The 12,317-nt window shown below is 40.1% G+C and overlaps 1 protein-coding gene and 1 long non-coding RNA gene across 2 annotated transcripts in view; one reads left to right on the top strand and one right to left on the bottom strand.

The window, feature by feature from the left end:
- Nucleotides 1–12,317, top strand: part of LOC148595589 (uncharacterized) — a 569,244-nt gene that overhangs the window by 285,287 nt on the left and 271,640 nt on the right. The window lies entirely within an intron of this gene.
- PHIP (PHIP subunit of CUL4-Ring ligase complex) overlaps nucleotides 1–12,317 on the bottom strand; it is a 94,828-nt gene that overhangs the window by 38,983 nt on the left and 43,528 nt on the right. Inside the window, exon 16 of the mRNA XM_088520297.1 lies at nucleotides 3,450–3,578. Coding sequence (XP_088376423.1) covers nucleotides 3,450–3,578 — 129 coding nt within the window. The remainder of the gene's footprint in view (nucleotides 1–3,449; nucleotides 3,579–12,317) is intronic.

Here is a 12,317-nt window from a genome sequence, read left to right as displayed (position 1 = left end):
ATAAGAATCACCTGTCACACAAGCTCTCGATGCTGTCCAAAAAAATAAAGACTGTTCAAAAGCGCAGCCCAAGCAAGAAAACTGGAGGGATGCACAGGGAGATGCAATGGCGAAGAACTTACTTCAGGGCTCCTCTCACTGAGTGCACACGGACAAGATCACATCCTGTGAATAAGATGCCCTGACTGGAATAGGTATCATGGCCAGATTCTCTACTAACTTGAGAGAACGAATGAAATGAAAAAGATAACATGCACTCTCAGGAGGTAAACCATCATATTTCATCAACAGAAACCTTGTTTCATCAAGACGAGCTTAACAACTATGCTCCTTCAGCTCAAAGAACTTGCTCAGAATGATGAAGAAAAGTCCTCTAGGAGGACTTGAGGTTTTGTGCAGAATCATAACAGTAGAATATCTAGTACTTTCATCTAGTGCAATCTTCCTATTACTAAGTGCTTTGCACAGTGAAAAAGCAGCAGTTCTGATGGCAGGATCATACAGGCTGCCAGTTTTGTGGTCATTAGGCTGTACAGCCCTCTCTGCACCCCACCAGGTTTTGTAAGCAAGGCGAGAGGATCTCATCATCTTGGATTCAGTGTCCTCATACCAGAGCAGTCTCTAGTGCAAGACCTACAGGGACTTATCTGCATTTACCTTCCTGTGTACTCTTTACTGCAAGCAAGTGTGCAACAAGTACCAATTTTCTACTCTGTGAGATAAGAACGGCATTTAACAGAGTTCCAGGCTCAAAGCAGCTCTAAGCAGAACTCTGAAAGAAAAGCTCTGCTAGAGTCTGGGGCTCAGAGACGCACGCCAGCGTAAGAGATTGTCCTCGGGCCACGTGTCCTGCAGGATGAATTAGGGAACCTTGATGTTCAGTTTCCCACATGTTCAGCAGACTTGAACCTGTTAAAAACGCTAACAAGCTGATCTTGTTCTTCTACTTTTGGAGATCAACTTATTGACAAAAACAAGATACTATACCAGCAAAGTATCTCCTACATATCCAAAACCAACTTGGTTGCTGTTGGGAAAGCTTTTAAAAGATATCTGAGCTCCAGCAGACAGATTGGAAGGTCCTTTGCTTTAGCAATTACATGTTCAGAACCACCAGCTCCTCCAAATCAGCAGACCTGTACATTGCCACAAGATAACCTGCAACAAGAAACAGTTGCTCAACAACAGTTTGGGTTGTCTAAAGGACCTAAGGCCTTGGATGGCTCAGAGACGGAGCCCAGATTTTAAATTAACTGAAAAGTGCCTTATGCTTTCAGGTAGCTAGACATCCTTGACAAATTCGCCACCTAAGCAAGGGGCTCCTGGAATACACATGCCCTAACTGAGCTCAACTCATCTTCAATAAACTACAGAAGTTCAGGAATCTCAGCTGAGATTGGACTCCTTTGGCCTTTGATGCAGTTAAGGAGATGTTGAGCCAAAGCAAGCAATAAATGTGCACTGTTCCCTAGAATATGTCACATCCCTCCATATAAAAAACAATATACCCCATCATCATGGCCAAGATCATACTGAAAATGTTTCCTAGGTGGGGAAAAAAAGCAGTAGTAAGTTGGAAGGAGGGAAGGGGGGGAAGGAAGGGAGAAAGGGAGGGAGGAAGGGAGGGAGGCAGGAAGGAAGGCTTACACAGACTGCAGTCTTAGTGAACTTGGAAGTACAGATATTATCTGAATATAATGCAAAAATATGTGCGTAGATCAAGAAATCTCTTTCAGCAGCACCAACATGATTTTGGCTAGAATTGTCATCTTGAGCACAACTTGCAAACACAGGACAGAACAGGACAAGTGTCAACGGACCGGTTATCACACTCCTTTTCCCTGTAAAAATACTTCCTCAAAATGCATGGAAATCATTTTAAAGCCCCAAACATATCCTCTACAACAACATACTCTCATAAGATGTCAAAATAAAACAAGCGGCAGGGGGGAGATGAAGACGCAGAAAGCACTACCCCAAGTCTTTAGCTACATTTTTTCATAAAGCAGGTCAGAAAAAAAGTGAAAGGAAATGGAACTAGGCAATAAAAAAGACCTAAAAACTGAGATAAATTTGAGATAAAATGACAGATTAAAAAAAAAAAAAAAAAAGTAAATTCTATTTCTTCCCATTCCTTCTATGGTCAATAATGGCAAGAATACTGTGGTACAATTAAAATTGGGGAAGATCATTTTAAATCACCTGTTAAGTGAAAACTTTGAAACAATTTTGCAGAGAAAATCTCAGGGAACAAAGGGTCTCTACAGTTTAAAAAGTGGAAAATGCTGTTTTCCTTCTTGAAACAGATCTAATCCCTCAAAAATTAATTTATCAAATGGCAGTGTAAAGGAAACTCGCGGCCTCCCACAGTAGAGACAAAAAGGCTCTTGGAATCATTTCCATTTGCAACATTTCTGAACTGAAGAGCACTACACAGTTCCAAAACAGTCAGAGAGAAAAGGAGACCTGGAACAATCTACGGACTATGGTGAGAGAAATATTTCTATCATAACAAGGTTAAAATCTGGAAGAGTACAACTCCGAAAGGCAGGAAGACCTTGAGATTCATCTTCCTATAACGCTAGTTTTCCTTCCTCATTGTTTTAACATTGCTGTAACTATTATCAAGATAAGAACTGAGGACCTGCAACAGAAATGCAGTGCTTTACAAGACAAAGATTAAAATCCCTTTTGCTTTCTCTCCTTCAGACCAGACCCATGCGGCGCTTTGAAAACTGGCCCAAGTTCAAAGATGCAAAGCAGAATCCAGCACCTGACCAACAGTCAGGCATCAGCAGCACAGGGACCCGTGGGCCTCCAGACTAGGGACCATACAGTTCCTAGGGCTGCATCAACAACGCACCATTGGAAGAAAGAAAAACCTTTAGCGTCAGGCGGGTCTGCGACAAGTCACCCAAATGTAGAATACACAATGGTAACTATGATATTAGGGTACAGATATATTATTTTAATTTCATATTGCTGTTTAATCCTCATGACATCCATGCCTACAGAATGACTTATGCATACATAAAATAAAGCTGTATCACTAGAATGCATAGTAACAAATATCAGGAATCAGATTTATTACAAGGCCCCCACCCTAACCCACCTTTTGTCTTAGTCATAATCAGAATTTGAAGTCCAACGAGCTTTAATTAACATCAATTTCACTTCAGTCTAGTTACTTTATCCATGAAGATCAGTTACTACAATCCTGTAGACCCCTCACTTCAGAGAAGGGCAATGACTTCTGATTCTTTTTGTGACTCCCATGCAAACAATAATAGCTTCATAGTATGTTTCTGTAATTTAAAGAATCCGAAGCATCCCATATTCATGGCTTAAAAATATGCTAAGATACATCTTCTTAAAATGAAACTCTGAAGTATGCACAAATACATTCAATACAAAACCAAAAAAAAATTGATTTTCATCTTGCACTGTACCTTGTCATATTTGCTACTGGAACCAAAGCCAAAAATCAGAAGGTGACCGTGAGAATCGGTACATGCAAAATGCTGTCCATCAGGAGAGCACTTGCAGTCAAAAACCGCACCGTGTCCTTGTCCTTCAATCTGAAATACATCAACATACAAAACAATTAAGTTACCAGAAAGAAATTGTTTTACATTATGATTCTCAAAACTGTGGCGATGTTGAAAATTACATAAAATCTGTACAACGGTATATTGATAGATGGAAGTTACTTTAGCACATAGATTACATTTTAGCCATTCACTTTTTAGTGAAATTTGTGATAAAACTCATGAAAAATGCCAAATTGATAGTAGTAGAAAACGGACAGACTTTATCCACAAAGCAGGCACAGTATAGGAAGTAAGAATAAAAGCTTCCCCTTGAACGTCCTGCTCATGAGCCTAACCAGAGAGCTGGGTCCTCGCAGGGCCTTAGGCCCTGCACCGTGCAGGCCTCGGCCTTGGCGCTAAGCTAGCCCGGACGCGCGGGCGGCCGCGGTGTTGCGGGACACCTGCCCGCTGCAGCGCGCGACGCGACAACCCGCACCACGCACCTCGGCCTCTGCCTCCTCCTCTGCGGCCCTACTCCTGCCCTGCTGCTGGGGGAGGCTGCAACTGCTGTAGCTTTAACTCCAGTTTTTAAAGGAGAACTGCAAAGATTTTAAAAAAGGAATTTTTACCTGATACTCATTTTCTGTTTTCCAGTTCCATTAAGCCAGAACAAATGGGTTTTTGTTTTTCCCTGCAACCTGTCAATCAAGCAGAGGTGACCAATCACCACTCTGAATTTTCACATCTTCAGCACCTCTTCAGAATGCCCCTTGCTATTCTCCCCAGCAAAGCAATTTTGCATTTCCTTTAAAGAGAGACCAAAAAACTTCTTTCCCTAACTGCGGCAGGCCTGTACACTGCCAGGAAAGAAAAAAGAAAAAAGAAAAAAAAAAAAAGAAGGAAAAAAAAAAAAAGAGGTAAATAGAATTAAAAAAAAAAAGGGGGAATTCAGTCTGCAGACAGTAACACTATGCACTTCCACAGCACCTTCCAACAGGCCACCAGCATTGGCTTTAAGGAACTAAGCCTCCTGTGAGCTAGGCGCTGTTTTACCTGACAGGCTGGAAGTTGGAGGCAAGAAGCCGAACGGTTGGTGCGCGGCCATGGGACACGTCCCCATCCACCCCCCTGCGCTGCCCCCGCACTTCCAGGCACCAGGTGAGGGCCTCGCAAACACGCAAGGTGACTTGGTGGACTTGCAAATAAGGAACATAAACCAGCGCCAGATTTATGTTCTATTTTGCTCCACATTATTCCCAAAGGAAGGAATTGAAGGATCCTACAGAAGGAGATGGGAAATAAACAGAGTCTCAAGTGATCGACACCAGTGTCCTAACAGCTAAGAAGGCAGAAGCCCCCCCAGGCACCGTTAGACCCTGCGCTGCTCTCGCCATGCGGAAAGCTCTCCTTGCGGGAAGGGAGACAGCTTGGGGAGGCAGGGGAGAGTCAAGGGGAACTTCAGCCAAAAATTAAACTTTACCGGATGTGTGCCAAAACCTGGGGACGCGTTTATAAGGAGATTCCTGATCCCCTTCCTAACAAAGAAACCACATAAAGTGTTGAGCTTCCTAAGAACAAAATCCTGCACAAACAGAAGCTCAGCGTGCTCCCGAAGGCTCAGATTTGAAGACCTTTGCTGCGCAAGGAGAACTGGGCAGGCAGGGGCAGAAAGCTTCAAGTAAACACGGTGAGGAGGGGACGGAGAACTATCACACCAGGGATAAATCTTCATTCTCCTCAGGAGGAATGACTGGGATTGCCCTCTTCCAAGAAACTCTTGGCATTAGAAGCGAAGTGGTAGATGAAGACTTTCCTTTCTGATTTAAAGGAAAAGAACAATGACCAACTATTCCCCAGTTAGCAAATTGTTTTATTCAATAACATAGTCACAGGCTAAAAAATGCTTTTGGAAAGGGGAGATCCTTTAGTACCACCCTTCAAATGTTACGTACGAGAACCTGGAAACAAAGATCACTCTTGAAGATTATGTCTACACAGAAAATTAGTTTCTAAGATATAACTGCTATTAAACGTTAAAGGAAAAGACCTGCCAGGAGTGACATCCAGCAGATTTTTTCCCCACTTTTTTCTAATTAATACATGAATAATTAATAAATTAATAACAGTACTTTACAGTAAGATTTCTTCAGTAATAAAGCTAACAGAGAAGAGATGGTCATTTGGAGGACGAACTATACATTAAGTTCCAGAGGTGGTATGCAGAATAAATCCATAAAACCCTACGTAACGTAAACTCAGTAAGGGACTTGAACAAAAAGTCCCTTAAAAACAAAAAGTTTTGTTTTTCCTTCTTAAATCAAAAATACAAGGACTATATGAAAATTGCATCCCCCCGAAAAAGCAAAATTGTCTGGATTTTTTTCCCTGCTGCATAAGAGGGTAAAGGCAGGAGGTAGGAGAGAGGTAGGAGAATACTCATAAAACCAGAAAAAGCACTGGTCTATTAACAGCAGTCAGGAAAACTAATGAAATAAGGGAATTGGAAAGTAAATCTATTCTCTTCCTTTCAATTTTGATGACAGTTTCATATTCCCAAATAAGGGAGAATAGTGCTGTGAAATAGGTTCAAAAATGTTAAGTCTCAGTTCATAAAAATCATTTATTACATGAAATCCGAGAAGCAGTACTTAAGGAGGCTGGGGCAAAAAGTCATCTTTATAACTTCTCAAGGATGATCGCGTGATAGTTAAAAACTACTCTTTAAGTAAAACAAGAGAAATGAAAAACCGAATAAAATGCAAACTGCATTAGAGGAGAGAACATCAGACAAACTTAGCAGACTTTGTTCAGTAAGTTACCTGATTTTGTATACCAAGAAAATACAATTAAAGTCATCTATTAACAGTGCCATAATATGGCATCAAAAATTTAGTTCAATGGGAAGAGATGGTGATTAATGAAGAACTGTACAGTAGACAAGCTTGCTGAGGAAAATATAAAAGTCACTAGCAGCGAAAAGACATATAGAGTTAGAACTGTGTTACTGGTGAGATTCCTTAATGCTGGCCTTTTTAGTAGTGACTAGAGGAAAAAAAAAAAAAGTATGTTGATGAAATGTCCATTAGGAAATCACCCATTAAAAACAGAATTGGGACACAGCACAGATGATACTGCCAAAGCAATGAAAAGCCAACAGAACAACATGCAACAGGCCACAAACTCCGTAAAGCCTGTATGTAAGGATATCTAATGTGCTTCATGCCTGAAAGAATTCCACCTCTGGCCAACAACACTGCGCACGTGCAGCACACCTCCCAGCAGAGGCCAGCAGCGCTGCTTTAAAAAGTTAATGAACTTGAATGATCTTGTGAGGCAGATACTGCTCTGTGTTGCCGGACAGGAGACTAAGGCCGGGATCAGGAGGAGGAGGACCACTGTATATTCCCTGCAGTGAACCACACAGAACGCATCAACAGAAAGAAAAATGCATGAGGGGGCAGGAAAGAGAGAACATGAGCGAGCAGGACACGCGTGTTAGACAAGTTAGACACAGTGCTAGGCAAGAGATTTTCTAAACTCATAAGTGTCATTTTTTGTTTCCCACGTTAAAGATTAATTAATTCTAACTGGAACAGACAGGGAGGAGTTTTTTCACTGTTCAGATAATGGAAAACCTGCAAGTTCAGCCTGTTAGCAGGACTACTTTGTGCACATACACAGCAATGTGCCTGAAAGGAAGAGAACTATTTTACTTAAACATATATGAACCAATAAATATTAATTAGGAGTAACACTCCAATTTCAAAACTTGAAAGTCAGATTCTAAAAACCAGAGATCTTTCTGAAAACAGCAGAAAGGCAAAGATAATTGTTCTTAAAACACATATCATATAAAATGTTTGTCCTTAAAACATACAAACTCTTCTGTACTTCATTTAACTTCATTATGGCTGCCTTAGGACAACCTCCTGCTATTGCAAAGTTCCTTGCAAGTTCATGTTCTTACTTGATGTAAGGAACAACCTTTGATCACTGTGTGCTTCGATAAGAAGCCAAAAAAATGACTATGGACTTCGAAGAAATTTAGGGGAGGCTGTATGAACTTGGTGCGGAAAACAAGAGTTTTTTGCTCTAATAAAAGAATTTCATTTAGGCAGTAGGGGAAAAAAAAAGCTAACAGGACTTCTAGGCTGCTTCAACAGTTCTTAATAAAGACCAAATGGTAGAAAAAGGGGCAAGGAACAATGAAATTGAGACTGAAAAGCTGATTAAAATGCTTTTATCTTCCTAGTATCCAATTTAGTTACTTTTCCAGGGATTCTGAAAGGGAAACAGATCTGTGGAAAGACTTGACAGATCTCCATATTGGAGCCTAAAGATATGGGAAGGAGAGTGGGTAAGGAGGGCAATTTTTGTGAATAAACAAAGATTCTGCAAACTCAGTACTGGCTTCTGCTTGGTCTAGCAGAGCATTAGGATGGATTGACTCATCTGGATCTTTTATGGGGACAGAGTTGTCAGAGGAGGAACTTCTCAAAAAAACACACTTTAGCCAACTCAAAAATAACCCATCTAAAATCTTATTCTAAGGCATTTCATCCTTCAAAGGTGCTCCACCAAAAGTGCTACACAGTTCGATGATCTAAAGCCAATCTCATGTAATTCTAGCAAAAAAAGAAAGTCTCTTCAGGCTTCATGAAAGCCACAACATAAGAAATAAAGCATTTTACATCCCCAGGAAAAACACTGTCAGAGACAGTGACAGGCCTTTTCAGGCAACACTCCAAAAATATCATCCCATATGGCAGAAGTAGTCCATGCACAGAGCACTCTGCTGAGCTGTACTCCATACAGCATCATCTTCCAAGTCTTTCTTCTGATAGTGACTCCAGGTTTTATGTGTGTGTGTGTGCGCGTGTGTATGAGAGAGAGACAGACATTCAGACTAAAAATAAATGAGAACGCGTTCAACAGAGCTAATGAAAGGGGAAAGACACAGGGTAGGCAATTCTGGTTCACTGATCAACAAGCAGCAACAAGCATTGTAACCAACAGGATAATACTCTTAGAGCTTCAGATTTTCTGAGGCTGCACTAAAAGTAAAGGTAGTATCAGAAGATCAGGAACTACCTGATAAAATCAGTGAAAGAGGAAGCTTTCTTTCACAGGATGACTTTGTCTGCTTTCATTTCAAAATTAAGATCAGCCCTCAGAAGATCGGACAGGAAAAGCACGAGGATAAACAGCTACATGAAAAGCACAGCATAGGAACCACCTGTCATGTGAAGTGCTCACTCAAAGCTAAAGGACAGAGTCAACAAGCAGCTCCCAGAGGGAACTGGAGCATGCACAAAAATCTCAATTGCAATTTAGTAGCCTCTGCTTGATTGACAACTTGCAGGAAGAAACTCTTGACTTGAATCAATAGATGCTAACACTGACACCGTAAATTCCTCCAAGTAAAATAAGGATAAAACAGCAATAAAACGATTAAACCATCATTACAAGTGGAAGGCGTGGGTGTGTGGCGGGGGAGGAAGCTGTTCCAATTCACAAAAACAAACAATCCCCACAATGAAACACATTACTAGAGATAGTTCTATCACCTCCGAGGTGGTTCCCAATTTCTTTCACTGATTTATACAAAAATAAACGTGGGCAGAAGAGACACCAGGAAGAGCGGGGAGGAAAACAACATATCCAGAAAGTCCAATTCTTCCCTGCATCTTCCACTAACTTCAAGTTGGGTCAGATTTCTACCCTGTGCAGTTCCAGGAAAAAAAAAAAACCTCAGTAAATGCTTAATTTGACCTTTATTGGTCAGACTTTGTATACAATTTTGCTTACTGCTTATGCTAACAATTTTAAATAGGTCTACAATACACCCACAGTCACAAAGCTGAGAAAATGTTTCTTTTTTGCAATTTTCAGAAGAGGTATTGCGTAGAGATTATTTATGAATAAAAAGTTCAGGAAAATGTATAAGCTTGAAAAAAGGACCAGGCAACAAAACTATCACATCTCTTATAGAAGTAATTAAGGATCCACTTTGAGAGATGCATTGAACACGGAGTAGCTGCAAATAAGTTTATATTAGTTAGACATCAGCTAACTACAGACCTGAAGACACAACCTCAGGCATTAGCTGCTGCAGCAGTTTGGGCTTTTTTCAGCTTCTGAAAGGCCACTTCTGAAGTGGCCTGAACTTTCAAGCTTAATATTAACATGCAGATTAATCACTGATTTCAATATAAAACATTATTCTGTGTTAACAGGTTTCCACTGATCAACTACTATCTAGCTAGGAAAAGGCATATACTCAGCACAATAATTTCACAGAGTGCATGGAAAGCAAAACTAATAATTCACCTTTCTCAAACTTTCTCACATGATGGGTGACAATACACATTTCTGTGGGTTTAAAAATTAGTTTAACACCTCAAATACAACTGTTCTGTTGCATTATAGGTCACACATTTGTTGATTTAGTGCCTGCATTTCTGTAAAGTATGACCTGTGTCATTAAGATACCACTTAGAAGGGCGGCAGCACTGACAGAGCTTTTTAACTGTGGTGATTATGTAACCAGCAGAGGGTGGCTGTTGTTCACAGCTACTGCTTCAGAAACACCCAAATATAACCACCAAAGTGACTGTTAAATAAAATCTTAGATACAATTTTGAAATTACCTCCTAGGCTCATGTGCCTGACATGGATGAAAAGAGATTTAAAATGAAATTTAAAATCAATTCATAATGGATTTGAAAGTAACAACATATAGTCTTTTCTCTAAACATTATATTACACTGTCTGGGAAAGGTACTTAGTAAGTATTTTTACCTGAAGACTGTCTGAACAAGTGTTTGCATTTTCCCATTATTCAGAATATTCTCTTTAAGTTATAAAAACAAACAAGTGAAAGAGGTCACTCTGACTAGCTGGTTAACATGAACAAATCTATTGTTACAAAACTGGCAGATCGTCAAATCCCACAGCAGCTTATGAGGCGGGTTTCTTTCAGCGAGGGCTACTACTGCAACACCTGAACTCCAGCAAAGTTGGTTATAAAGCAAAAGAACAACCTGTAAGCTGGAACTTCTGCTTTTATGTACTGCCTGTTTAACGGGTTGCTTTTCAACAGCAGGAACTTAAGATTTGCCATACCACCCAAGGTCCTTTTTAACAGGAACTATTGCATTTAAGTTTTGATGTCGTAAAATAATCTGAAAATCAGTGTAAATTTGCATTGCCAAAATGGTCCATAAATTGCAAGGTTCCAGAATGATGCCCTTTAATCCCCGTATTCCAAGGATATAATTATTCATTTAAATCTAGACTTTATTCTGAAATAATTTACTTCTGGGATGACAATTTCAGATGAAATAGCACAAAATTATATATACTGGCATTAACACGTAACCATGAAAACTTTTAATTTGTTAGAAAACTGATACTTCTCACTTCAGCTTCTTATACCACTCATTTTAATGTATAGCTTTTAATACAGATGGAATTAACCATATTAATTAGACCAGCCAAAACTGTGAGCAAGCTGCATTTGTGAAATAAACAGAAAGTGCTTAAGTCCTTACTTAAAAATAAAAGTCTTATTTACCATCTATGCTTCATCATCTAATGCTAATTGACAAGCATACTGACAAGAACACATGCAAGGCACCGAAACTTCCCAGTTACATGGGTACAAAGACTAGTTACATAAAACATAAGTGACAAATACTTTATGTGAAAGTTTTTGGGTCTTAAATATGAGCTTTCATCAGAAAAGTGCCCAGAACAAAAGAGAAGCAGGTAGAATTTTGTTACAGAGATCTAGATTAAAATATACCCGAGTTAAAAACAAGCAAACAAACAAATAAACAAAAACAAACCCACACATCACTTTTTTTTCTCCAGGAGACATGAAAATTGTTAAGGAACCTGACCTTACCATAGAATCTACACCTACCAAAGATGATGTGGTCATTCTAAGTCTTGATGAAAAATGTCACACATCTTACATATGGGATCACAATTTTCCAAATCTGGCAAACAACTGTAAGCGTACCCTAAATCTTCTCCAAAAAAGGTGCAATAGGCAGGTTAGCCTCCCCTTCTGACTTTGCAATTTAGAGCTCTCTTTTGCTGCAGTTTTCATAAAGCAGGACACAGGGCGAGGGAAGAACAAAACACCATTTCAATAACGTTATGACGCTGTAATAAACTATCTGCTGTTCTGTGTGGTCTACATCTGCTCCATGGCAGAAAGGTAAAGTCATGGATTTCAAGGAAAAGTCGAGGTATTTCTTTCCCAAATGTAACCAGAGTTAGTTGCTAACTCAAAAGAGGACAGGAGGGGGAGGAAACAGGCATGGCACATTTTCCCCCTCCTCCTCCTCGGCAGGAATCAATAGACTGCCTCACATTGCCACCTTACAGGGCTGAAGCTGTAGTGCATTTCTGGTGTGTGCTCATGTACTGTACATGATCTGATGAAATATGCTGCGACATTTACGGAGAGACTCATCAACAAATTCTTAATAGCTGGAGATACCCAGTGTGACCTTTCAGTGTCACAGGCGGAGATGGTTTAGCTTTTCAACAAGTCAGGATAAAGCCACAAAGGTAGGAAGATTTCTAAGTATTCAGCTTTGTCAATTCAGCACAAGACTATAGAAAGCACTCTCCTCTATCAGACTTTCAAAGCGATCTTCACTACATGCTGACCAGATTACAGGCCCTTTTGCTCTGAATCTAAAGTGGGTTTCAAAAGCACCACTATCCACCCAGAACACAGTGTAAAGAGCTCTGTAACACAGCACAACACTC

This window comes from Tinamus guttatus, unplaced genomic scaffold (assembly GCF_059628265.1).
Source record: "Tinamus guttatus ecotype Peru unplaced genomic scaffold, ASM5962826v1 Tinamus_guttatus_pri_ptg000085l, whole genome shotgun sequence".
Lineage (NCBI taxonomy): Eukaryota > Metazoa > Chordata > Aves > Tinamiformes > Tinamidae > Tinamus > Tinamus guttatus.
This window is presented reverse-complemented; position numbering and strand designations above follow the sequence as displayed.